Source organism: Strongyloides ratti (assembly GCF_001040885.1).
Source record: "Strongyloides ratti genome assembly S_ratti_ED321, chromosome : 1".
In the NCBI taxonomy this organism is placed as follows: Eukaryota; Metazoa; Nematoda; class Chromadorea; order Rhabditida; family Strongyloididae; genus Strongyloides; species Strongyloides ratti.
The window spans coordinates 3,955,232-3,982,354 of NC_037307.1; the positions used below are offsets into that span (position 1 = coordinate 3,955,232).

A 27,123-nucleotide genomic window follows, 5' to 3' on the forward strand; every position below is an offset into this window, starting at 1 on the left:
AACAAGAGAAAAACATTCTTCCAAAGTATGATGCTGTCTTAGGGAGAAAAAAGTAACTTTGAATAATATGTACTTTACAAATATCAACATGTATACATTTTATACTTTTGTTAAGAATCTATGAAATAATTAAAATAAATATTGTGAAAAATAATTAAAAACCAGAAATTGAAGCAAGTCCTGTCCATTGGTCAGGTGCAACATGAATATAATGATTATTAATAGCTTCCATAAAACGAACTCTATAGTCTTCTGGATTAATAATTGTTGGTAATTGGTTTCCTGGTAGAGCTGCTTTCTTTACCGCACTTTCAATTTGTTTTTCTATTGTATATGGGCGCATATAATCTACTATACCAAGTATAACTTCATCATTTTCTGAATCTACCCCAACTAGTAAACTATAATCCATAATTTTTTGTGCACTCAAAAATTTGGAATCATTATCTATAGCTTGTGTTAAAGCTGCTTTTGCATGAGGATGAACGTAAAATTGATTATTCCATAAATTATTAACAAAGTTTTCATCTAGTAAAACTTGATCTTTAGCGTGATGTTTTTCTGGATATGCTTTTCTATTTCTTAATGAACCTTTTAAATCCCAATATTGTTTTATATTTTTTTTGTAAAAAAGGTATTCCATAACAAGAATATCCATTTTATATTGAGAATTTGTTTTTTTATTTTTATAACAAACACGATAAACTCCATATATTTTTCCTAAACATGTAATTTTTTTTTCTGTAATAGAATTATAAATGTAATCAAAGTATTTAGGGGCAAATGTTAAAAAGAAATCTATTTCTGGTTTTGCCATTTCTTTAAATACAAATCTCTTGTCATCTGTTCTATAGAAATCTGAACCACTTTTTCCACCTTGTGGTTTCCACATAGTTGTACTTGATAAACTTCTTATAAACATATCTTCACCATCAGCAAAACAAATTTTACGCAACATTTGAAAATGTTCAGCATAGTAAACATTAACAAAGTATGATGCATTTATATCTTCAAAGGTTATATCGATATGATTTTTTTGATGGTGAACTTCGTTATTTCTGGATGAAACTTCTTCTTTATTTTGTGACTCTGGAATTTTTAAACTTAGTGGAGTGTCCATACAATTTTTTAAATGTCTAAGTTTTATCCTTTCCTCTTTATATTCATTTGATGCTAAAGTATAAGCAATGATTGATCCATAATCTGGTTTTACTGAATCTTTTTTACTAATTAAATCTTTAACAATAATACAAACATTATCTTTTGTTTGAGGTAATGATAAATGCATATTTTCAGGAAAAGGATCATATATTGTTACAAGTTCCAGTGGTGTATTTGTATCTGTAGAAGATACTGATAAATTTCCACTTGAAACTGTTGTTATTATTGTATTATCTTCAGTATTGGTATTTATTGAAGATGAACTTTTTTTGAGTGATTTACTTTGAGAATTAATTTTCGCCACTTCATCATTCCATAATGTAGTTAATTCATATAGTTTATGATTAGACCAATTTAATAAATCATTAATTTTTAAAACATCACTATTATTTGACATAACAGGATTATTTGATTGAAATATATTATTTGTACTTATACGTTGTAATGCTTCATTAACTTCAACTTCTATTTTTTCAAGGAATGCCTTTAAAGTATCATGTACTAATTGAAAACGAATTCCACTTGGATGAAATTTTAATTTTACTAAATTTTCATTAATTTTTTCAAATACATCTTTTGCCAATGAATCTACCTTTCTATATTCTAATTCTAAACCAGAAATTGAAACAAATCTTGGTTCAATTAAACATATAATAGGTGAAAATTGAACATGAAATGGTTTAATTGGATAAACTTTGAAAGATGTTACATAATCATTGTAGGCAAAGAAATGCTGATGATCATGAAATGAACAATGATTACATGAATTTTTTGAATTTTGTGATGTTGAAAGATTTACACAATTGATAGAATTTGCCAAATATTCTATATATTTAGCAAATGATAAATGCCAAACTTCATGTGGTAGTGGTGTGGCAGCAGAAGATACAATACAAGTTGGACAATGTTGCCAACAAAGAATTACATTTTCCTGATTAAAAGCAGATGTTGTTGCTTTAGATAAATTTATATCTTCAATAGACTGAACATACTTTTGACTTATTATTTCTATTCGTACTTTTCTATGAACAATTTTTCTTTGATGATCTATCATTGGAACTGAACAATTTTGATCATAACATTTATAATCATCATTAAAACAATATTTAGACAAAAACATTCCAAGACACATATCATGTTGTGAATAAAATTCCATTTTTAATACATATGGTAAGACACAAAAAAAGGGGTTGGATGATTTTTTGGTAAATGACCCAAAAAGATAAGATATTCTTTGATGATTTTCAGGATTAAAAACATCACTGTCTTGGAGAATTCTCAGTGGACTATTTGCATCATCAGCAAGATGAACCTGCCTCTCCATCAACTCTTTCTCCATTATTCTTTTTTTTTCACAACGGTCTTTGAATATTTTTGCTGAGACAGCTCTATAAGAACTCATGTCATCATCTACATCCTCAATTAATAAACTTTTTTCTTTTACAAAAAAATGTTGAAAATTATCCTCAATTTCTTCTTCCAATAATTTGAATTTTTTTTTACATTCAAACAAATCATTTTCTTTTTTATCTTCATCTTCAGCCAAAATTTTATAGTCACTTTCATTTCCAATGGGAAATAAATTATCTTTTAGATATTGTCTTATAGCTGATGATTGTCCTCGTTTAGTTTCCATATATGGTGGACCAACAGATATAAATGGAGACCATCCTATATGACAATAATTAATTTCATGTAAAAAACCATTTTTAGCATTATAATCTAAATCCATTAAATTTAATTGACATGTAAGACATTTGGCTGGTGTTATTGATGAAGAAATTGTAATAGGCTTTGTATTAAACATTTCAAGTAAAGCAATTTCAAGTTTGGATGAGTAACGTGCTAATGTCATTAATTTTAATATTCTTTTAGCAGCTTTTAATTCTCTTATTGAGGATGCTTTTAATATTACTGAGACACCATTTATACCAGATTCTTGTTTAAATACTAATATTGTTTTTATTTTTCCATCTCTTAATAAAATATGTTCTTGTGAAAAATGATATACATATCCAATACGCTGATTTAATATTTGTGCATCAAAAGCAGGTAAAACATCAGAACCAACAATTCGGGCAATTCTTTTCATAATCTTAGGTTTTGTATTATGAATAAGGCAAATATTATTATCAAGAAGCATATCTAATGCAACATATGCCACTGAATTTTCAACTACTAATATTGATGGTAGACGTGAAACAATTCTATCAACCTGATTTGATAAATACCCTCGTTCCTGTTGTAAAATATGATCTATAAAAGATAATTTATCTGTTACACGTTCATACTCAATACTACCACTTAACATCATAACAGATCCATTATAAATTTTTGTGGCCATATTTGCATGAGCAACACTTTTTGAACATACAATTCCATTAATTAATTTTGCTGATGGTTTTGAAACATTACAACAAAATTTTTTTATATGAACATATTTTAAAATACTCATATTATCACCCTTATTTCGAACATCAACTTCTACAGTATCATTTATCTCTTTAGATAATTTCCAAAGTAATGTTTTCCATTTTGTTTTATCTATTTGTTCTTTTTCTAACAATACATCTAAAAAATCATTTAATTTTTTATCAAAAGCATCTTTTAAATTAAGGGGCATCTCATTATTGGTGGATAAGTTATTTTTTTCATTTAAATTATTTGAACTATTTAATACATTCCAGGTATTAAATAATTTTTGTTCATTAAAAGAACTAGGATTACTATCTGAAGTTTGTTTACTTTCAGATTGATTACTAGAATTGGATAATTCTATATTTTTAACCCATTCTGGTTCATTATTATCACTTGTACCCAATAAAGAATCCTCTTTACGTTGTATATTTTTAAAATTTGTTGCAACAACAACAGAATTTGTATAATCTGTTTCAATGGAATTTCTTGCCAAATCATCAATATTTAAAAATGTTGGTAATTGTTTTTCACATGCAATATTTGTTGGTTGAAAAGATGTAATATCATTAGATGTACTAAAATTTGCAACATTATTCTTTCCATCATCATTTTTTTTAAATAAAGGAAAATTCATTGAAACAGAACTAACATTATTCGTTGGTTCAAAGGCAGATTCAGTAATTTTTTGAGAAAGTTCATAAATTTTTTTATCATTTGTATTTCTAAATGTTTTATCATCATTATATTTTAATATACATTCTTCATCAGAATCATAACCATTTTTTTGAAAATGTTTATCATTAGGTTTAATATTTTTTTTACAATAATTACAGACACGAAGGAATTCCCTATATCCTAGTACAGCACCATCAACAGTATTATTGGTACATTTGGCACAAAATATCTGACCACAAATACGACAATGGTGTTTTCTACGGAAGGCATTAAATTTTTCATGACATTCATAACATTCTTTTCCCGTTGAATCAGGTACCCAATAACGTTTAAATTCAGATTGATCATATTTTTTTAATTGATCATTTTTTTTTTCTAAATTTTTATCTATAACAAGAACTTCCATTGCATCATCTGCAACTATTATTTTTAAATAATATTTTTATTTTCTTATTTTATAACTTACGAGATACATTTGTTAAACTATCTTTTTTATTGTTTATATCATTTTCACTATTTTCGGTAATTGAAGATGTATTACTATTATTGATCTTCGTATTATTAAAAGTTTGATTTACTTGAGTATTTGTTTTGAAAAATTTATTAAACAACCCAACTAATAAAGATGATTGGTCATTCTTTGAAACATCATCATTTTCTTCCCTTAAAGGTGTAAAAAATGTAAAAGTATCTTCATCTTTAAAATCTGACATAGTTATTATAATTTATTATTCTTGATAAATACTAGATAATTATTACTAAAAATATACCAAATATACATCACCATTTATTTTTCATTTGGTATAATGTTACTATACTTTATTTATGAAACATATTTGTATGTATATAAATAAAATTTTTAATTTTTAATTTTATTGTTTAATTAATATAAATCATAATCAATATATTTACAAAGTTATTTATAAAACAAAAAAAAAAGGAAATTTTTGTTATATACTTTTTTTTTAAAAATAGTATAAATAATGGTATTTTAAATTATCACGAAAAATGTTATTTTATATAATGCTTAAAACACAATTGTTTAATAATGTTTTTTTTTATCTAATTTTGTATATCATATATGATTGGGGAATCAATAAGATAAATGAATATATAAAAATGTTTTTATATAAATTCTTTGAAAATGTAAACAACTATAATTGTTTTTAATTGTGCACTTTGTCAAGATAGAAAAAAAAAGTGGTAATTGTATAATTTGTAGTAATAAATGCTAATGAATTATTTAATATTAGTTAATTTATGTATAATTAATTGCAATTAAAAATTTAAAAATTGAATATATATATATTCATTAAAAGATAATATAGTTATTTTAATATAAAATAAATTTTTATTTTTAAACTTTACAAATTTTTTTTTTCTATATAAATATTTTTTTTACTAATAAATATTTAAATAATAAAAAATTTTAATTATTAAAGTTTTATATATATATATTAATCTATTGTTTCTTTTTTTTTTGCCTTTAATTCTTAGTATTTTGATACAAAAATGAATGAAAAAAAATATTTTCTATTGTTAGTGTAAAATAAACAATATTTTATGAAAATTAAATAAGAAATAAGAATATTTGAGGTTCAATATGTGTGCCACTTATTTGGAATTTATGTACACATAAAAATGTTTTGTGATTCAACATTATTATTATAAACAATTTATCGCAAAAAAAAATATATTTGTTATTTTTTAACATTTTTAACAAAAACGTTTACTAGAAACTTAGTAGATAAAATATTATTATGACCACATATATTTATTGATTATATACACAATATAATAATTGGTATATATTATTATTTGACACTAATTTATAAATAATACCCAAAATTAATTTTCTTAAAAAATTATCTTCAATAATGAGGAACAATTTTTATGAATTAAATTTTAATACTTTACACATTTAAAAAAAAAAATATAAATGTTAAATATTTTTCTTTATAAGAAAATTAACCATTTGACATTATCATAATTATTATTTTGAGTAAAAAAAATGTTTTTATCCATTGTTAATTTTCTAAAGATTTATATATTTTTAATACAATTTTTCAAGTATATTTTTGCCATTAACTTTGAATTTTATTTTACAAATTTCGTTAACTTTTTATTATGTGTTGCTTATAAAAATAAAATATAGTAAAAATTAGGTTTTCCTTTTATAAAAGAATTTACTTTTAGTTGAAATAGGCATTCTCGTAAAGTTATTAGATTTTTATAAAATCAAATTTAAAGTTTTAGATTACACATTTATATTTTTACTTTTTGCTTTTATTTGAAAAATAATATTGTTTAATAGTTTCAATAAAATTATATTTAAAAAATTTTGTTTTTTTTTTATTTAATAAAAAAATGTTTACACATCCTATAAATTAAAATTTCCTGAAAATTAGAATTAATTAAAAACAAATGGTAAAGGGGATTTTTAATGAGAATTTTAATTAATAATATAAACCATTTATAATTGAATTTTCTTTAATGAGTATTAAACATAAGCACTAGAATATATTTAATATTTAACAGTATATTTTTTATAATCCTCATTTTATATATAAATATTTAATAATCAAAAAAGAAATTTTTTTTTAAACATTTCCTACTAAAAAACATTAAATACCTTTTGAAAGATTATATTTCATATGATTATTTAATAAGTTATTCTATTTAAAAAACATTTCAACAATAGATAGATTAAGATTATATTGATTATAATTAAGATATGACCACTTAATCGTTTTAAAATTTTTTTTTATCAAAGATAAAAAGAAAACTTTATTATTTAACTTTTAAATTAAATAAAAATTGAATAATTTTAAATATACTTTTGTATTTCTTATAAAAAAATTTTTTTTGTTCTTTAGTATATTTTATTTAAATATATACTATTATAATATTATTTTAAAATAACAAATTATTATATACATCTTAGTTTATATAAAAAAGACAAGCTTAAATGTATTTCAAGTGTCATTGAAATATATAATTTTAGAAAAAAAAAAAGGAGAAAAAATTACATTTTTAATACTTTAAAATGGTTGCATTTTCCAAAAATAATATTTTAATTTATTTATTGCAACAATGATATACTATAAATTTATTAAAGCTACCAAAATTTTTCTTTAAAATATTTTATTATAATGTCAAAGAAATAAAAGTTTTGCCAACTATAATAATATTTTAGTATATAAAACTAAAGTATTTTATATATAATGTATCTTTATTTAACTTCGTATAGAATTAACAATTTGTCTATAACGGAGTTTTTACATAGTAAATGTATAAAACTATATAATTTTCGTATAGACATCTTTTTAAGATATATATGCATACAACATAGATATACTTGTTTATGTGATGCTATACTGTATTATAATGATAAGGAATACTAATATTTTAGGGTGCCTATTTATTCTAGAATTTGATAAATTGTAAACACAGAAATTCTTTTAAAAAACTTTACCATCATTTATATAATATATATATGCATTTATATATATATATGAAATATATATTCATAAAAGAACTCTAAAATTTTATTATATTTTTTTTTTCTAAATAAAATTGATGACATAACAATAACTTTTATATTTAGATTGTACTTCAGTTTTATGTTGTTAACTTTAAATAAAATTTAAACAGCTAATTTATGGGAAAAAAAAATTTTTTTATTTGATAATAATTTTAATTTATAGATATATTTTTTTTTTGTTGTTATAATTCATTTTATCCATATTTTTTTATACAAAAATTTTTCACTTTTAATTAAAATATTTTTATTTTAATGAAACTAATTTTATTATATATATATATTTTTTTTTAGACATAAAATATTTTGTTTTTCTATATATTGAAATGATAAATTTTAATATTGAAAATATATAAATTATTCAGTAAAATTAAAAATGATTGGTAAATGTTATAACAATGTTAGAACAGATAATAATAATAATAATAAGGAAACAAAAATATTAAAAAATGAGAGTAGTAGTGACTTATTGATAAGAGAGAAATTATCTCAAGATATAATTAATTTTCAAAATGATAATAGTGAAGATTATAATATTAATAAAGATTTTGAAAATAGTATAAATACACAAAGAGAGATAAATATTCTGGATGATAACTTGGTAAATAGTTATGAGAGCCTTCATATTTCTAATGATATAAAGGATTCCTCAACATCACTATCTGAATGTTCATTACAATTATCAGTTAGTAGTTTTGAACAAACATCACTTGAAAATTTAATAATGTCTGAAGAAAATTCAAATGAAAATTTTGTTAAAGATTATACATTTGAAAAAGAATCACAAAAAATAAATGATAATAAAAAATTGGTTATGGAGGAGATAGAAAAAATTGAATGTAAATTACCTGAATTAGATTTTAAAAAAATTGAAGAAACATTGCATAATTCTGCCATTGAACATGATATGATATCGAGGCGATTATTAGGTGACCAAGTAAGTAATAATAATAATAATAATTATTATTATTATTTTATAAATATATATATATATATATATATTTTTTTTTTAGGTTCGTAGGCGATTAGCATTACAATATGAAGAATTAATATGTGAACCATCACCACCTATAAATACATATCCTAAAAAGTCTAATTTTGGTGAAAGACTTCAGGCAGCAAATAAACTTCAGGTATATTTTTTATTTTTATTATAAAAATATATAATTTAAAATTTTAGATTTGTTACTTAAATGAATTACATTATGAAAATAATACTTCACAAAATTGTTCAAACACCTTCTATAAGACTAAAAGCAAATCAGCTCCAAATATAAAAAGCAATCATTCCTCAAATAAAAATATATATCTAAATAAACCATTCTTAATTCCTAATTCCTCAAAAGAGATATACAACAATAATAATAATGAAATAAATAATGGTAAGTGTCAAAAAAATAATACCATAAATTTATATAAAATGATTTAGAAATACAAAAAAAGCCACCTGACAATAAAAAATCTTATGAAATTTTATTAAAAGCCAAAGAATCCGTCAAACTCCAATTTGATTTTGAAAAAAAAGCCGGAAGATTTATTTCATGTAAAGATATGTTAAATAAAAAATTTACTAGAATTGAATTGACTAAAAAAAATAATTTAGAATTAATTAATTTATATAATGAATTGCAAAGAAAAGTTGACACTCAAAATAATACTTTGGTGAAACTTTTAATAGAAAGAGATATTTTACATATGCAACAGGATTCATTAATTTGTGATATTGATGATTTATTACATAGTAGAAATAGTACAAAACAAATTTCTAAATTACCAAATTTTATGTCACTGGAGGATGACTTTTTGGAAGAAATTACAGAAGATAAGGAAATAAATGATAATAATAAATCTGCCACAGCTCACAACACCCCAAGGGCAGAGAATGACAAAATTTTTGGTGGCCTAAAATTGTCAAATTCCTATCCAGCCGGTTTTTTAAATATTTTTGGATTTTTTAAAAAATAATTCAGTAGAAATTTTAATTATTACTTAGAGATATTATTTATTAAAAGTATAGATAAAAAATGTATAGTTATTTTTAGTACTTTTAACTCTTAACTTTGAAATATCTTGTTAAAAATATTTTTTATTTATTGGATAAAAAAAAATTTTTGTTTAAAATTCTTTATAGTACGAAATAATTTATACATAAAATATTGTTAAAAATATGAGACTGTATGTCTAATTAGTAGATAAAAAAAAAACATTTAATATAATTAATTATTTTTGATTTTATCACATAATTATCTATGAATATTTAATTTTATTAAATATCACAAGTAATTTTAAAAAAAAGTAAAAGATATATTTTGGATATTGAAATAATTTTATGGCTATTTTATTAAAAATGGATATGTTAAGTATTATATATTATTAATAATTAAATACTATAAGTTACATGATATAATTTTTTATTCAACTTAATTTATGAGGAATATAAAAAATATTTATATATATAAAAGTTTATTAAAAATTTATAAACTACTATAATATGAATTTTGTAATGGTAAAAATTTTAATAATACTATGAATTACAAAAATATATTTTAATTAAATATTACATATAAATGGTAAAAATTTAAGGGAAAAAAAATGTATAGTATTTATAATACTAAGAATAAATAATTTTAAAAAAAAATTATTTTTTATTTAAACAATCAACTTATTATGAAGCTTATCATAATATTTGTTATAGGAAGTAGTACTTATTATCGGTAATCTTTTATAAGTTTACAAAAAAGCTAAAAATATAATTGGAGATATTTTAGAATTCCTCAATTTATAATATTATTTATTGGCATTATCGGTATTTAAAGATAAATAACTTTATATATATATTTAATTAAGAAGTTAAATTATTTTATCTATAACAAGTTTTATGCGGCTTTTAATGTTAAATTGCCTTTAAAGATATTTACATAGGATTTAATTGTGTACCAACAATATTAATAATCTCTATAACAAGGACATTGACACTTATTCTTAATAATTTAAATTTAAAAATTTTACTTTTTTTTTCTTTACTATTATTTAGGTATATTGGTTAATAATATTCTTGAAATATATTTTAACATAATTAGTTATCTACTTAAATAAAATTCTAAAGATTAAAATTACAAATTGCCTTCAACAAGTAGTTGTAATTTCAAATTATCTACTTTATCATTTCACATATATTATCTCTTGCTAATTCATGTATTTAGGTTTATATAATAAATATAATATTTTCTGGAATTAGTTTATGGGTTGTTGATTTAACTATAATATAATGTAATAATATAGAAAAAAGATTATGATCATATATAGTACAGTCTTTAAAATTTTTAAAATAGTTTATATAATTTTTTCCTATAATAAATATTTTTATGATATTAATACCTGGTGATGAAATATTTAAAAAATTTTTATTTATTATAACTTTTATTTTTGATATATAAAATTTTTATTATTAAGTTTTTATTTATTTATTCAAAAAAAATTAATTTTTTTTATTATGATCATAAAAAGATAATTGAAATGAAAGTATTACTTTTTGCTCATCTTTTCTTATAAGAATAATTAACTTTTTACTTCTTTTTTTTTAATTAGTAAATGGAATGAATGTTAAAAGAAGCTTAAGTGGTAGTTTTATTAGTCATACAGTTGTTAATTATAATATTATTTCATTATTATGAACTGGACCAACATATAATTCATCCTATATATATAAATATATATAATAAACTGTATTATTTATTTCAATCAGTAATTTATAAATATTATTTTCTTTAGAAGTTAAAGATCATAATTGCGGTAACAAGCTTTTTCTATTTATTATAACTATATTAGTAATTATTATTTATAATATACCCCTCATCATACATTATTAAATTTTATTTTGGCCCTTTTTACAATTTTAATCTTAAAATTTTTCACTTATCAAAAGCTTTTAACATAATAACAATTGATAAAATATTTGTGACAAGTATAAAGAAACAAAATTACATTACGACAACCTTAATCCATCATTGTTATCTTAAAAATTTATTTGTTATCCTCTAATACCAATAATTAATATTGTCTTATTACTAAATATTTGTTTAAACTTTACATCAACAATAACATTTCAAACTTTAAATCACCAACTAATCTATCTTACTTATCACAACATTAAAAAACCTGAAGCATTATAAATTGATATCAGTTATGCCCTTCAAATTAAATTAAAAAGATGCCTATTATGTTATTTTCTTTTTAAATATAAAATTTCTTCTTTATATAATTGTAAACTACAACACATCTTCACTTAATAAATGGGTGTTACTATAATATTTATATTAAATTTCATATAAATCAACACATTTTGAACTTTTTAACTTTAATGTTTATTATAAGTACATATATTTTAAATATAAATCATTTTACCCCTACCTTGTTTATCTAAGATTTATTTTTATTAATGTAATTAGTTAAAATCTTATATTAATATAAATATATATATATATATATATCCATGTAATAGTTTAATATTCTCCTAAAACTTCTTCATAATTCACCCGACTGCCGGTAACTATATTCTTTATATTAATATTCTAATACAAGAAATGCAATTAAATCTTCAATGTTATCTCTTTTTGATTTTTCAGATAAAGTTTTGCGCATATATAGTGTTTATATTAGATTATTGATATAATACCTTTTATTACAATAAACGTAATCGAGTTAATATTCTCTTTTACCAATTTGTGGGTATTTTTTTTTTCTTTAATTTATGATCATCTATATTGATCTAAAACTATCTACTGGTTATCAAATAATACCTATGTATGTCTCTTGAAGAATGATAGGAAAATGGTTAATAATTTTTATGGCATTTCTTTGCCATATTATTATTTATCTTCAAGGTTCTCCAATTTCATATAAAGAAAAAAGTTGTAATAAAGTGAGTGACATCTTTTGTTAACAAGACCCAATTTATGGGTATTATAAATTATTATTTTGATTGTCATATTAAATTTCAACAAATTAATAAATATATATATATATATATATTTTAGGGAACATTATATCAATGTAATTGTAAAAGTTGTTGGAAAGAATTTGAAATACAAAATATGACAGAAAAATATATTAATTGGGTTCAAATTGAACTTATTAATTGTCCAAATCAACAAGAAGAAAAGACATTTGATGATACATTGATAAGAAAAAAAATATCAAATTGGATAAATGAAGAGTGTGCCTTAGTATTGGATTGTTTAAAAATTGGAATTACAAAACGTATTACTGAAAAAGATGTTGTTATTGGGGGTTCAATAGAATGTACACCATTAGGAGGTCAAGTTAAAATAAATGTTATTGGTAAAGAAAATCACTTAACAAAAGGTAGTTTTTGATTATTTATTATAATTGTTAATTAATCTTATTTTTGTATTTTAGAAAATGTGATACCTTCAGAAGTTTTGGTACAAATTTTACAGGCAAGAGAACATTTACTTTCATATATTATTGGTATAGATCTTATGAGTATATCAACTTTATCAAATAATAAAATTTTTTCTCATCAAATTGATGATTTAAGTGAAATTCATTTTGATATGTTTGAAGATAACAAAAATGATGATGATGATGATGAGAATTATGAAAATGAAGATGAATATAATGAGGAGGATGAAGATTATAACCATGATGATATTATTGATAATATACAAAAAATTGATTTAAATGATAATCATCATGAAAATGATACTTCCTTTAATGAGAAAGATATATTTATATCAAGTAATACTACAATACTACCAGAATTATTCACAACATTTTATATACCATCTACTTTAACATCATTAACAAAACAAATTATAAAAGAAAATGAAATTGTTACAACAACAAGTTTGTCACCAACAACTATACAAAATATTTCTACTTATTTTAAAACAGAAAATATTACAAATAATAAAGTTTCAAATGATACATTGTATTCTAATACAAAAGAAAACTTTGATGAAACATCTGATGATCTTACTAATCACAACATTAAAATAGATACCAATAAACCTTCCTCAACATTATCATTTAATAACTTATCTATTGATATCCCTGAATGGTTAACAATACCCTTAATAACAATCTTAACAGCATTACTTTTAATAATCTGTATAATATCATATATTACATGTATGTTTTTTAATTGCCGTACTAATTTTAGAAAAATTCCAAAAGATAAATCTAATAAAAGTATAATTACAATGAGACAAGAACAAAAAAATGATATAACAAGATTAGAAGAAAATAATAATGTTGAAAAGATGTTATTAAATAAAGTAGGAACGGGAAACAGTTAAATTTAATTTTTTTAAAAAATACGATCTCTAGTTTAATTTTAATTCATGAATTATTATTTTAAAAAAAATGTGTTTTTATTTTTTTAACCTAGGTTTTTTATTTTTTTTTTTTACATAATAAGTTATATTTATAAAGTAGCTCTTTTAATTCTTATCATCTTTGAATCTTTCCATTTACCAGCTAATCCTTTTGAATTAATTGCTTGAACACCACAAATGACAGCATAAGCATGACTAGCATCAGGTTGAAATTTTTCATCATAACCTGTGAATTCATCATTAACATAAAAATCTAGAAATTTTACTTTTTTGAAATTATTTTCTATGTTATAATAAACTTCGCATATAATATGGTATTTTCTATTACTATTATCAAAACCATCATTCCAAAATTCAGAATCTGTCCATCTTAATTTAAGATGACATATGTCAATTATTGAACTTGAACTTCTAAAGTAGATTTTACAATTAATTTATTACGCAAGATAATAGGATATGCTTATAAAACAGTACTTATAAATTAATATAAAATTTTATAATAAAACACCATTTATATATGACAACTTACACTGCTTTTAATGTTATCAAAAATAAACGAACACGTCCTATTGTTGAGGGAATTCCTATTAAGGATAAATCTTTAATATATCGTTGGCCACTAATAAACTTTAAAAAAATTATTTAAATTTTAAAATAACTTACATCATGACGCATCAAAATATTATCATCTTTCAATTTACAAAAAATATAATTAAATAGTATAAATATTAAAAAAATGGGTAAAATAACTTTCATTTTTATTAATTAATGAAATAACCCTTTTTAAAAAAAAAACACCAATTTAAATAAACCGACCTATATAATAATAATACTTTTCAAAGAATGTTGTTAAGAATAAAAAAAATAAAATAAAAAAAAACATTAAACCATAAATATGTTGGCTATAATATAAATAATAATTTATATTTATAAATATGACAATATTTTATTCATCTATTCCAGGAGGTAAGATCATTTGATCTACATCTATAAAAAAAAGATAAGATAATAAAAATATTCTTGATTAATTAAAAAAACAATTACAATACTTACAAGCTTCACTAATTAATCTATCTAATATCAAACCTATAAATCCATCCTTCTCCTGCCTAGGTTTTGAAAAATACCAACCCATATGTTTTCTACATTTTCTGCACAAACAAACTGTCCATTGATAATTAGGGTACCATGTCGCTTCAAAACTAGGATCACCATGATACATTAATGTAGCTCCATTAACAGTCATAACAGAAAATTCATCATTTGCAGGATTGATAAATTTTTGTATTGATGCATTTACACCAACAACATTTTGTATATATCTTCCACTATTTAATGGGCTATTTTTATCAATTATAGCTCGATCATTTGTAATTAAATTACCACAATTTCGACATAACAAATTATGTCCATAAATAGATACTAAAATTATATATTTTTTCCTTTTTTGAAAAAAAAAACATACCAACATTAATTAAGATTAAGCAAAATAAATAAAAAATAATTCTGGAGACCAAATTACAACTCATTTTAATATTTTTATATCTTTCTATTAAAAATATTTAAGGTCACCGTGATATCAATAATATTTTCAGGGGTGCGTTTTAAGACAACTAATAAATTGATGGCATACCACGTATAGGATAGATATAATAATAAAAGATTTTTAAAAGTAATATAATTTGTTTATATTTTTTTAAATGGAGAAATATTTATTGTAACTTTTTTTGTTTAAAAAGTATGATTTTTTAATAAAAAATAAAGAAAAAAAAAGATTATTTATATTTATTCATTAAAATATAATTTACTTTATACAAAATTTAAATTAAAAAAAAAATTTAAACATTTTTATATTACAAAAGTGGAGCCCACATGGATAAATTATCACCTCCAACAGCCATTGCATAGTAGTTGTCATTAAATAACATATTTACCGATGCATTTTGATTTATCTTTTTATCATTATACAATAATTCACCACTTATACATGAATAAAGATTAAGTCCATTAGCACTATTTCCAGTAACTATATATCTTCCACATGGAGTAAAATCCCATCCTGAAGTTGTTGGAAAAGATTTGCTCCCAACAACAATTTTATTTTTTTCCACAAGATCATAAGAATCTAATAGATGAACTGAATTTTCATTTGTCATAAAACCAACAAATTTTTCACATGGAGAAAATTTCATACTACAGACATTTCCAACATTCTCAGAAGAGATATTTGATTGAGCAAAAAATTGATTTAAGTTTCTTGCATCATAAAGATAAAATTGATTTTCATAACATAAACATAAAACATTATTTGACTCCACAGCAACTCCAACATAATCATTTACACGACTACTAGATGATACAGGTCTTAATTTTACTGTTGGATGATTTATTCGAATATCCCATTGATTAAGTATACCTTTTTTATCTGTTGAAAAAAATATCGTTGAACATGGTATCTGGACAATTGTATTAATTTCATCATCACAACCTATAAACCGTGTCCTGTAAGCAAGTTTAAATAAATCAAAATGTAATATATCAAAAGTATTTGATTTTTCATTTCTTTTTGTAGCCCCATGAAGACCATTTAAATCGGTAGCAAAAAATTTTGGACAACATGCACCACTATCATTAATATTAAGTGAGTATTCTTTAGTAAATGTCATAACATTATATATATCTAAAACTGTATCCTTTGTGGATACCATCAAAAAACTTCCATTATCCGAAAAATCTAACCCATTTATGTGATCGTTAGTATATGATGTACTTTTTAATGGTTTTAATTTTTTTAATGTTGGAAGTTTCATCTGAATCGTTCTAGAATCCATTTTGAGGAAAAAGGAAGTTATAAATAAAAAAAAAATTTATAAAAATTTATGTTTCTGAACTTGTAAAAGAATATAATAAATTCAGTGGCTTTTTGTTATTTTGGTAAAGTGTTCCTTTGTTGACGTGATTTGTTGCGTTACCTTGTTTACTATAAATCTTTACGAGAGTTTTCCTTTTATAAAATCATTAATTTTGAGGAATGTTTGTAGTAACAAAATTAATACTTCTGAAATAAAAATAAACATTAACTTTATTTAAAAATTTTTTTTATGATATAAATATAAATTTACATACATGATATAAACAATCTAATTAAAATTACATGTAATAGTTGCTTTGTTAATACTTTAGATAATCTGATTTTTTACAACTAAAATACATTATGTAAATTAAATGTGGATTTTTATCTTTTTTTTTATTTATTTTTATTATACCATAAAATTGAAATATATATATTTTTCAATGGCAATATAATAATTTGTAAAAATATAAATTTGAATACAAAATTATAAATAAAAAAATAATCATGTCTGATGTCAAAGTTTCTCATAATATTAATCTAAGGCTCCTGGTATCTATTTTCATTAAATTTGCATAAAACCATACTCTGTTAACAAATTAATTTGAATGAAATTGAAATTATCATAATATAAAAGTTGTAGTAAAAATATGATTTGAAATAATTTTTAATGGATAAATATTTTTGTTAATTAAAAATTATTTGATTTGTAGGTATTTTAAAAATTTACCACTTGAAGGCAAACCAAAGTTTATTAAATTAAAATATCCGATTAAAGATATATTTTTAATATCTAATGATACCACTTTTTTTTTTTGCTAAATTATTGCAAAAAGAAGTTTATTATAAAATGTAAGATAGAAAAAATTGTAATTAAGAGGACATTTGATTATCTGGTTGACTTAGCATATTTCCATTTTTATATTTTGTTGTAGGCAATTAAACTGATAATTAAATATATAACGAGTACTTTTAATTTATCAACATTTTTTTTTTCTATAAATATATAAATCAAAATTCTAAATATTTTGAATATATATTTTTGATACCTTTTGTCAAAAAGACATTTTTAATTTTTGAAATATTAATTTTATAAATGATCAAAGACACTTTATCTGATTAAATAAACTTCTTTTTTCATTTATTTATGCTAAAAATATAATAATTCATGTTTTAACATTTAACATTTTGTAAAAAAAATCGTGAATTCTTCATATTTAAACTATTATTTTCCATCAAATTTTAAGATCATTTTTTTGATAAATTTATATTGTTTTCTTTGTTAAAAAAGAAAGTTAACTCAATGATTATATCTTTAATTTAATTTTGTTAAATATTAAAAATATCAAATGTTTGGGATGTTTTATTTTTTTTTATACATTATATATATGATTGGCGATGAATAATGATGCAAGAGTACTAATAAAAAGTATGGCCTTGATATAATATTAAAAAGATTATTTTTAGTATATAAATTTTTGTTTCCATTTTAATGATTGTAAGTATAATGATACCGTTATATTATAAACATTGAAAGACCCATTTTTGTCCTTTTATTATATATTTGGCCCCTCTAGTCCATCTATAAGATTACTTACACCTCATTTCCATAAACTCATTCAACAACAGTAGAGGAATGTTAGAGGTCATGAATAATTATCTTTATGGATAAGGTTAGTGCACAAGTATATGTGATTACTTTTTGCAACATAAATATACCGTTACTATGTTAAAATAAAATCATTAATATTATGAGGATTTTACTTTATTATTTATATATAATTATAAAGAATAAAAATGTCATTAGATGAACATTATAAATTATTAAAATGTTTTAAAAAAAATAATATTTTAAAATGTATGGATTTCTTTTGTTATTCCATAATTTGGCTAATCATTTTCTTTAAAGAACATATTTTAAATAGTAAACTTTTATTTCTCTATCAATTAAATATAGTCATATTAAAATCCACTTGATATAATTGTTCTTGTAAGTCATCACTCACCTTCCTATAGACCATTGAATCACCAACATCTTTTTTCAATTATATTAAAGTATTTGTTCCTATTATAAAACATGATTATTATAGTGATTATATTTGACTTCATAAGACTTGATTATTATATCATTATTATAGATTAACATGATGTCTATCTTTTGTTTTCAGTTTATATATAATATAAAAACGTCTTCACCTTTTTCTTAATTATTACTATTTAAATTTATTTTATCTAATCAAAAGTGCCACATACTTTAAATAGACTGGTATTGTACTAAAGATGTTTTATTTATATCAGGTCATCTAAGGTAAATAAGTTATTCTTTTGAAAAATTTTTCTTATCATATCAATTACAATTTAATTATTAAAACAGTTAGCTTATACAAATTGTGTACTCAATATTATTAATTCATGATTTGAATGAGTAAACAATACTATTTAACAAAATAAAGTTTTATTTTTATAGTTTTTAGGTGAACAATAATAATAATAATAATAATAACCAGCTTTATTAAATTTTTATCTTTTTTAATCTACAGTAATTATAGGCTTAGAACACCTGAATTAAGTAGACTTTAGAGATACAATTATATTTAAATCAATGCAATGCCATTGTTTGTTTCCGTTTCATGATAATAAAATAAATTACATTTTATTTTAAATATTAAATGTTATAAAATTTTATAATTTTTTAATATATCTCATCAACTATGATATTTCTTTATAATACTATCTACTTGAGAAAGTCAATCTTATTTTAATGTACACCAAAATAAAAATTTACTTAAATAATACAATTCTTTCATATATCATTATTACTTTATCTATTCTCGACATTTGGTTACACTCCCTATATCTACTTTGATCTTTTTAAGTCCCATCTCTCAATATACCTAAGTATATCTAACTCAAATAATTGATGGAAGAACATACTTTAACAAGTTAAAAGTTTCGTTAACATAAATTACCTTCTTTTTAAACTATATTTTAATTTCCGTTTTAATAAATTAGAAGATTTTACCATTGATTTTTTTTAATGATTTTTTTTTCTATTATTTAATAAAAATTTGATATTAATTATTAGAAATCATGTTATATTATAACAAACAAAACACTTAAAAAAAAATAAGTGACCAAATCGCGAATTAAATTATAATAATTTTTAAAATCTTCTTATAAATAATTATTAATTTTTGATAAAAAAAATACATTTTTTTTTCTACAAAAATAATCATATAAAAATTTAGGCTTTCAATTAAAAAAAAAATATAAAGTGATATATTTATAAATATATTTTTCTAAAAAAAAATAAATCTATTATAGGTATATATTATTATTTTTTTTATCATCTATATTTCTAAATGTCTTTAAAATCATGAAGAATGTGATACTATTAATATTTATTTTCTCATGGAGTAAGTATAATATATAATTTTATTTATCATATAAAACTATTTTCACATACAATTAATGCAAATTTATATTTAATTATATATATTATAAACCTTTAATTTTAGAGAATTTTGTATTATCAGAAAAATTTTGTAATGCAAATGTTTGTTTTAATGGGGGAACTTGTATTATTGATGATGTTAATTTGACTTTTTCTTGTAAATGTCAAAATCCTTATTATGGAACATTATGTGAAAAAGGTAATTTATGTTCTTTGGATTGTGGAGAAAATGGGATATGTAAAAATAATTCAAAAAATGAAGAATTTTGTGAATGTCAAACCGGTTTTGAAGGAGTTTTATGTGATGTAATATCAAATCCATGTACCAATAACAAATGTAGTGAAAATTCTACTTGTTTTGCAGAAGGAAATCAATATTCATGTAATTGTAATAATGGATGGCATGGAGAATTTTGTGAATTAGATGTTGATGAATGTCAATTTGAACCATGTAAAAATAATGGTACTTGTATAAATTCTGAAGGAACTTATAAATGTGAATGTTTAGAAGGTTTTAGTGGGGATGTTTGTCAAAATAAAATTAATGATGAGTGTGTTTGTGAAAATCCTTTACATGTCTGTTTTAAAGATGCTGATGGTAATATAGAATGTAGATGTGAAAATGAAAATTGTGATATAACTCAAGAATCATGTAAAACAAAAGGATGTGAAAATGGTGGTAATTGTGTTTCTAATGATCTTAATAATCAAGCATTTTGTATCTGTCCTTCTAATTTTGAAGGACCTTATTGTGAGACATATACTGCAAGTTGTTTAGTGGAAGGGTAATTTGTTTTTATTATAATTTATTTTTTAAATAATTTTTTTATTTTTAGTAAAGAATGTCAAAACAATGGAACTTGTAAAGTTTCTGCTGCTGGTACATATTGTGAATGCCTTAGTAAATATTCAGGAAAATATTGTGAAACATTAACATTTAATTCATTAAATACACCACGACCAACACCATTATCCGAAAAATGTCATGAAGATTATTGTAAAAATAATGGAAAATGTGTCGAAATTCGGGGAGTTTCTCCAAAATGTGTATGTCCACAACCATGGACAGGTGATTATTGTGAAACATCAATTACACAATCAGTTTCATTATGTACACCAAATTATTGTTTAAATGATGGAATTTGTTCAATAAAAGATAATGAAGCAGAATGTTCTTGTATACCTAATTTTGTTGGTATTAATTGTCAGATTCAATGTGATTGTGATGTTAATACAGAAGCTTGTATAGAAGATAACACTAAAGTTAAAGGATTTATTTGTATTTCGGTAATAGATGATTCAACAAAAATATCCGGTCACTTAACCTCAACCACCGAAAAAAGCCCAACTCTTACTTCTGACATTTCAAATTTAACTGATAATATAACAAGTATTAATACATTTTTAACTACTACATCTTTTGAACTAATTACCACTAATACTTCTGATATTTCTCTTACAACAATTTTACCACTTGATAATAATGTAAGATTTTATAAATTCATATTTATTATGATTATCACGACAAAGTTATTTAAGTACCTTTCTATTGTCTATAACTTAAACTGTTTCTTTTTATTATAAATAATATTAAACAATTATTTTTAGATAGTAAAAAGTTGTGATCAATGTCAAAATGAAAGTAAGTGTAAGGTAGCTGATGGTAGGAAAATTTGTTTTTGTGAAAAAAATTTTTCGGGATTATATTGTGAAAAGAAAAATGAATTATGTAAGAGTGTAAATTGTGAAGAGGGTCAAGTATGTAAAATAAAAAAAAATATTGATGGAAGAGAGGAAACTTTTTGTTCATGTTCAGAAGGTTTTCATGGTGGAAATTGCCTTCATGATTCAACAGTTTCATTTAAAAATTCATCATTATTTGTTTATCAATCAAAAGATTTTGTCAATAGTTTAAATCAAAATTTACCATATTCATTAAGTTTTGAATTTAGAACTACTGTTCCTGATGCACTATTAATATTAGGTGAAAATATCTTAGCACAAGTACAATTTTATATATTTTTAAAAAATGGTCGACTTATTTTTCAACTTCTTGAATCTCAATATGCTATTTTAAGTGATTTACAATTAAATGATGGTGAATGGTATAGAATTGATATGAATAAAAAAGAAAATCAAGTAATTTTAGAAATTTCTGATTCACATTATTATGTATTATCTAAAAAAATATTTACTGTACCTCAATGGAATTTATTTACAACACGATTAGGAAAAAAAGTATTTAATCGTAAGACTTCACCAGATCATTATATTGGTTGTATACGAAACCTTAAAATAGGTAATGAAAATATTAATTTAATAGATTCAACTAAATCTGTTGATGTAACAGAAGGATGTTTAAAAATTGATCAATGTTTAGATAAACCATGCCAAAATGAAGCTGATTGCCATGATTTATGGGATCATTTTACATGCCAATGTCATAGACCATTTTTACCACCATTTTGTATTAAAGCATTAACAGAAGTTACATTTGGTCATGAAAATAAACCTACAATGATAAAATATAATATTGATAGTAATGATTCTGATTTAATAAAACAATCAACTGATATAAGTTTTTTAATAAAAACAAATAATGAAAATTCAAGTATAATGTATATTGGTGAAAATGGTGATGAAGATGTAGGAACATTTATATCAATAGAAGTTGTTAATGGTAAAATTGGTATTCGATGTCGATTAGGTGGAAAACAAATATTTTCAAAAATTGGTAATATTGATATCAATAAAAATGGTACACATCTTGTTGAAGTTTTAAGAGAAAATAATAATATTCAAGTTTTAATTGATAATATACCAGATTTTACAATATTTATAAATCGACCATTTTCTCATCCATTATTAGTTGATAGTATTATTCTTGGTGATGATTCTGAAATAAGAAATGAAGCATATACTAATAAAGGTACCCTTCTTAAAGCAATATTACAAGATATAAGAATTAATGAAAAAATTATTCTTCTTCAAGATTCACCATTAGAAGATACTGATATAGATATTTTTGGTAAAAAAATTTTTGAACAAAATTTATTACAAGGTATTGTAAGTGATGATATTTGTAAAAAAGAAAATCCATGTAATAAGGGTAAATGTCAAAATACTTTTAATGATTATGAATGTATATGTGAACAGGGATGGACTGGTAAAAATTGTAGTTATGAAAATTATTGTTTTCATAATAAATGTCCTGATGGTACAGAATGTTTACCTACCAATCCTGGTTTTATTTGCCATGGACCAACAACATTTTATAATACTTCAAAAAGTTTATATCAATTAAATGTTCCAAAAAATCAGTCATTAAAAAAAGAAGATAATTTAATTATTGAAATAGAATTAAAGACAACAAAATCTATTGGCCATATTAGTACATTTTCATATTTAAATAAATCATTATCAATATATATAGATCATGGAAAAATTAATATTATTCAAAATAATAGTGATCATGAATTTAGAGAAAGTTTTAATTTTTATATATCTGATGGATATTTACATATTATAACATTTCATGAAAAAGAAAATGGATTATATGGATATATAGATAAATTTCATGAAACAAAAATTGGTGGAAATTTTAAAATTTCTGAATTTCTTCAAAATACCAATTCAACAATTGACTTTGGTAATAATCCAACATTTGAATCATTTTCAGGATGTATTAATAATATTATAATAGGATCATTACCACAGTTATCTTTTATTCATAATGACAATTCAACAAAAAGTTTAGAAGAAACATATTTTTTTAAACCTATTTTAATTGAAAATGTTAGACATAATCAATGTAAAGTTAATGATATATGTTTAACATCATCATGTAAAAATGGTGGAATATGCCAATCAGATCCATTAGGTTCTTCTTATACTTGTAAATGTAAAGATAATTTCTTTGGTAATTATTGTGAAGAAAAAACAAAATTATGTTTGACAAATGATAAGTATTGCCAACCAAATGGGATATGTTATGATGATGGTATAAAAAAATATTGTCAATGTAAAGATGGATATAAAGGTGAAAAATGTGAAATAAGTATAAATGGTTGTGATAATAATCCATGTTTAAATGGAGCAGAATGTGAAAATTTGGCAAATGGAAAATATTTATGTAAATGTATTCATAATTTTATAGGTAAAAATTGTCAGGCAATGAAAAATTCAACATGTTCATCAAATCCTTGTGAAAAAGGAACATGTACAAATTTATCAGACTCATCATTTGAATGTTCATGTTTTGATGGAATTGAAGGTGTATTATGTGATACTGAAATAAATTATTGTAACGAAAATTCATGTAAAAATGGTGGTGTATGTATTAATGGGGAGAAAAATTTTAAATGTGAATGTAAAGAAGGTTTTGATGGTAATGATTGTTCTGAATTTAAAGATATATGTAAAATAGAAAATCCTTGTATTCATGGAAAATGTAAAAATATTTGGAAAGGTTTTCAATGCCAATGTGATAAAGGATGGATTGGTGAAAAATGTGATATTGATATTGATGAATGTAATGATATGCCTTGTTGGCATAATTCAATATGTCATAATACCAATGGTAGTTATACTTGTGAATGTAATAATTTTTACCTTGGAGATACATGTAATATACCAGGAAGTTGCCTATTCAATTCTTGTGGTCATGGAGAGTGTCGTCAAATAACAAAAGATAACCATGAATGTTATTGTAATGAAGGTTTTAAAGGTCATAATTGTTCTATTCAAATTGACTTTTGTGAATCTAATCCATGTTTGAATGGTGGTACATGTCAAAATATTATTGGTGGTTATGAATGTCATTGTTTACCTGGTTTTGGTAAAAAAGATTGTTCAGAAGATATAAATGAATGTGAATTAAAACCATGTAAAAATAATGGCAAATGTACAGATAGAATTAATGGTTTTGACTGTGAATGTAAAGATACTGGTTACAAAGGTTTAACATGTGAAGAAGATATAAATGAATGTACTGATATAAAAAATAGTTGTGTTAATGGAATATGTGAAAATTTAAAAGGTGGATATCGATGTGAATGTAAAAATGGATACATTGGAGAAAAATGTAATCATTTAGATCCTTGTTTAAAAGAAAATTCTAATTCTACAATTGAATTATGTATAAATGGAAATTGTATTAATCCACATGTAATGTCTTTTGATAATGGAACAGAAATTGCAACATATGATTGTCAATGTTTTGATGGATTTGAAGGATTATTATGTGATAAAAAAGCTGAACATTTTGGAAAATTACCTCTACCTTATATTATTAGTATTTTGATTGTATTATTTCTTGTTATATTTATTTTACTTGCAACATTATGTTGTTTTATCTTTAAAGCAAAACGAACATATCATGGACATTATAGTCCTTCAACTCAAGAAAATCTTGGTTCAAAATTACATATGAATTCAATGGCATTAAAACGTGGTCCTCCTGAAAGATTGATATAATTATCAAGTATATTATCATTTAATAATTTTAAAATATTTTTAAATGATTTTATTCTTATTTCATTTTAAGAACAAATATTAATGGATATGAAAACGGGTTCAAATTTATTAAAATTATATATATACATTTATATATATAAATTTTTATAAATATTTTTAAAAACTGTAAGCATACATATAAGACTATTTTTAAAAATTCTATTCTATATTCCAATGAAAATATCTTGAATATATATTAAATTATTAATTAAACATTTTATTTTCTTGAATTTTTGAGGAATTATATAATATCATATATATATATGATAACATAAATTAAAATATTCCATTAAAAATGTTTATACATATATTATATAATACTTAAAAAAAAGTAATTTTTGTATAATTTCATAAAATAAATTAATTTTAATTTTTTTTTAAAATAATTATCATTGTGTTTATTATTATTTGCAAGAATTTGGTATTTAGAATATATAGTGTATATTAATTTAATAAAGAATTTATTTTATCTTGACTGCAATATCTATTTTAATAATTTTTATCATTTTTATTGCTGCTTTATAAAATATCTCAAAATTTTTTTTTGATATATTTTTATGTTTTATTTAAAAAATGATTAATTTTTTTTATATTGTACTACTTAGTATGTTAATTTTAAATGGAATTCATATTAATGGATTAATTGAAAATAAATTAAATGGAGAAAATATAATTGATAATTTATATGATATTGGAGCTTCACCATTAGAATCATACCCTGATGAGAATTATTTTTTGAATAAAGATATGAATACATTTGATAGAAATTTACGTTCCACTATGAATAGTTTAGAGGAAAAACTTGATGCAAGGTCAAAATTTTTTAAAGTTCAACTTAAAGAATCTATTCCAAGAAATGACAATATTAAACTTTTTTCACAAAATTTAATTAATAATGATGCTTCATCAAATATGAAGAAACATTTGTATAATCAGACGTCTATGAAAATTGAATGTTTAATTTCAGTTAAAAATTGTATGCCTACAATAATAAAAGAAGATAAAAATAAGTTTAGTATACATAAACTGTTGGTTGATAGAAAACCCCCAAAAACTGATAATTTTTTGTACCACTCTTATTTCTCAACATTGAAAATGAAAAGAAATTTATAAAATATGTCAATTAAAGTATACTTAAAAAAATATATAT

General features: G+C 21.7%; 8 protein-coding genes across 8 annotated transcripts; 4 read left to right on the forward strand and 4 right to left on the reverse strand.

Annotated features, from left to right (window-relative positions):
* Positions 1-154: 154 nt before the first annotated feature.
* On the reverse strand, positions 155-4,967 carry SRAE_1000128700 (Phosphatidylinositol phosphate 5-kinase type III; the record flags this gene model as incomplete). The annotated part of the gene is made up of 2 exons (XM_024648223.1): positions 155-4,674; positions 4,721-4,967. The coding sequence occupies 2 exons, from the start codon at positions 4,965-4,967 to the stop codon at positions 155-157; spliced, it is 4,767 nt and encodes a 1,588-aa protein (XP_024502223.1).
* A 3,204-nt stretch (positions 4,968-8,171) lies between these two features.
* On the forward strand, positions 8,172-9,760 carry SRAE_1000128800 (Schwannomin interacting protein 1 family-containing protein; the record flags this gene model as incomplete). The annotated part of the gene is made up of 4 exons (XM_024648224.1): positions 8,172-8,732; positions 8,809-8,928; positions 8,976-9,177; positions 9,225-9,760. The coding sequence occupies 4 exons, from the start codon at positions 8,172-8,174 to the stop codon at positions 9,758-9,760; spliced, it is 1,419 nt and encodes a 472-aa protein (XP_024502224.1).
* Positions 9,761-12,641: 2,881 nt separating this feature from the next.
* Positions 12,642-14,115, forward strand: SRAE_1000128900 (Hypothetical protein; the record flags this gene model as incomplete). The annotated part of the gene is made up of 3 exons (XM_024648225.1): positions 12,642-12,716; positions 12,832-13,159; positions 13,214-14,115. The coding sequence occupies 3 exons, from the start codon at positions 12,642-12,644 to the stop codon at positions 14,113-14,115; spliced, it is 1,305 nt and encodes a 434-aa protein (XP_024502225.1).
* A 128-nt stretch (positions 14,116-14,243) lies between these two features.
* Positions 14,244-14,829, reverse strand: SRAE_1000129000 (Hypothetical protein; the record flags this gene model as incomplete). Its single annotated transcript, XM_024648226.1, has 3 exons — positions 14,244-14,565; positions 14,684-14,781; positions 14,818-14,829. The coding sequence occupies 3 exons, from the start codon at positions 14,827-14,829 to the stop codon at positions 14,244-14,246; spliced, it is 432 nt and encodes a 143-aa protein (XP_024502226.1).
* A 271-nt stretch (positions 14,830-15,100) lies between these two features.
* On the reverse strand, positions 15,101-15,683 carry SRAE_1000129100 (Hypothetical protein; the record flags this gene model as incomplete). The annotated part of the gene is made up of 3 exons (XM_024648227.1): positions 15,101-15,141; positions 15,208-15,576; positions 15,620-15,683. 3 exons carry the CDS (start codon positions 15,681-15,683, stop codon positions 15,101-15,103), a joined length of 474 nt encoding a protein of 157 aa, XP_024502227.1.
* A 324-nt stretch (positions 15,684-16,007) lies between these two features.
* SRAE_1000129200 (WD40/YVTN repeat-like-containing domain and WD40-repeat-containing domain-containing protein) lies at positions 16,008-16,985 on the reverse strand (the record flags this gene model as incomplete). Its single annotated transcript, XM_024648228.1, has 1 exon — positions 16,008-16,985. The coding sequence occupies one exon, from the start codon at positions 16,983-16,985 to the stop codon at positions 16,008-16,010; it is 978 nt and encodes a 325-aa protein (XP_024502228.1).
* A 3,396-nt stretch (positions 16,986-20,381) lies between these two features.
* Positions 20,382-25,934, forward strand: SRAE_1000129300 (Epidermal growth factor-like domain and Laminin G domain and EGF-like calcium-binding domain and Concanavalin A-like lectin/glucanases superfamily domain and Insulin-like growth factor binding protein, N-terminal domain and Concanavalin A-like lectin/glucanase, subgroup domain-containing protein; the record flags this gene model as incomplete). The annotated part of the gene is made up of 4 exons (XM_024648230.1): positions 20,382-20,421; positions 20,524-21,244; positions 21,296-21,944; positions 22,068-25,934. The coding sequence occupies 4 exons, from the start codon at positions 20,382-20,384 to the stop codon at positions 25,932-25,934; spliced, it is 5,277 nt and encodes a 1,758-aa protein (XP_024502229.1).
* A 645-nt stretch (positions 25,935-26,579) lies between these two features.
* On the forward strand, positions 26,580-27,086 carry SRAE_1000129400 (Hypothetical protein; the record flags this gene model as incomplete). The annotated part of the gene is made up of 1 exon (XM_024648231.1): positions 26,580-27,086. One exon carries the CDS (start codon positions 26,580-26,582, stop codon positions 27,084-27,086), a length of 507 nt encoding a protein of 168 aa, XP_024502230.1.
* Positions 27,087-27,123: the final 37 nt, after the last annotated feature.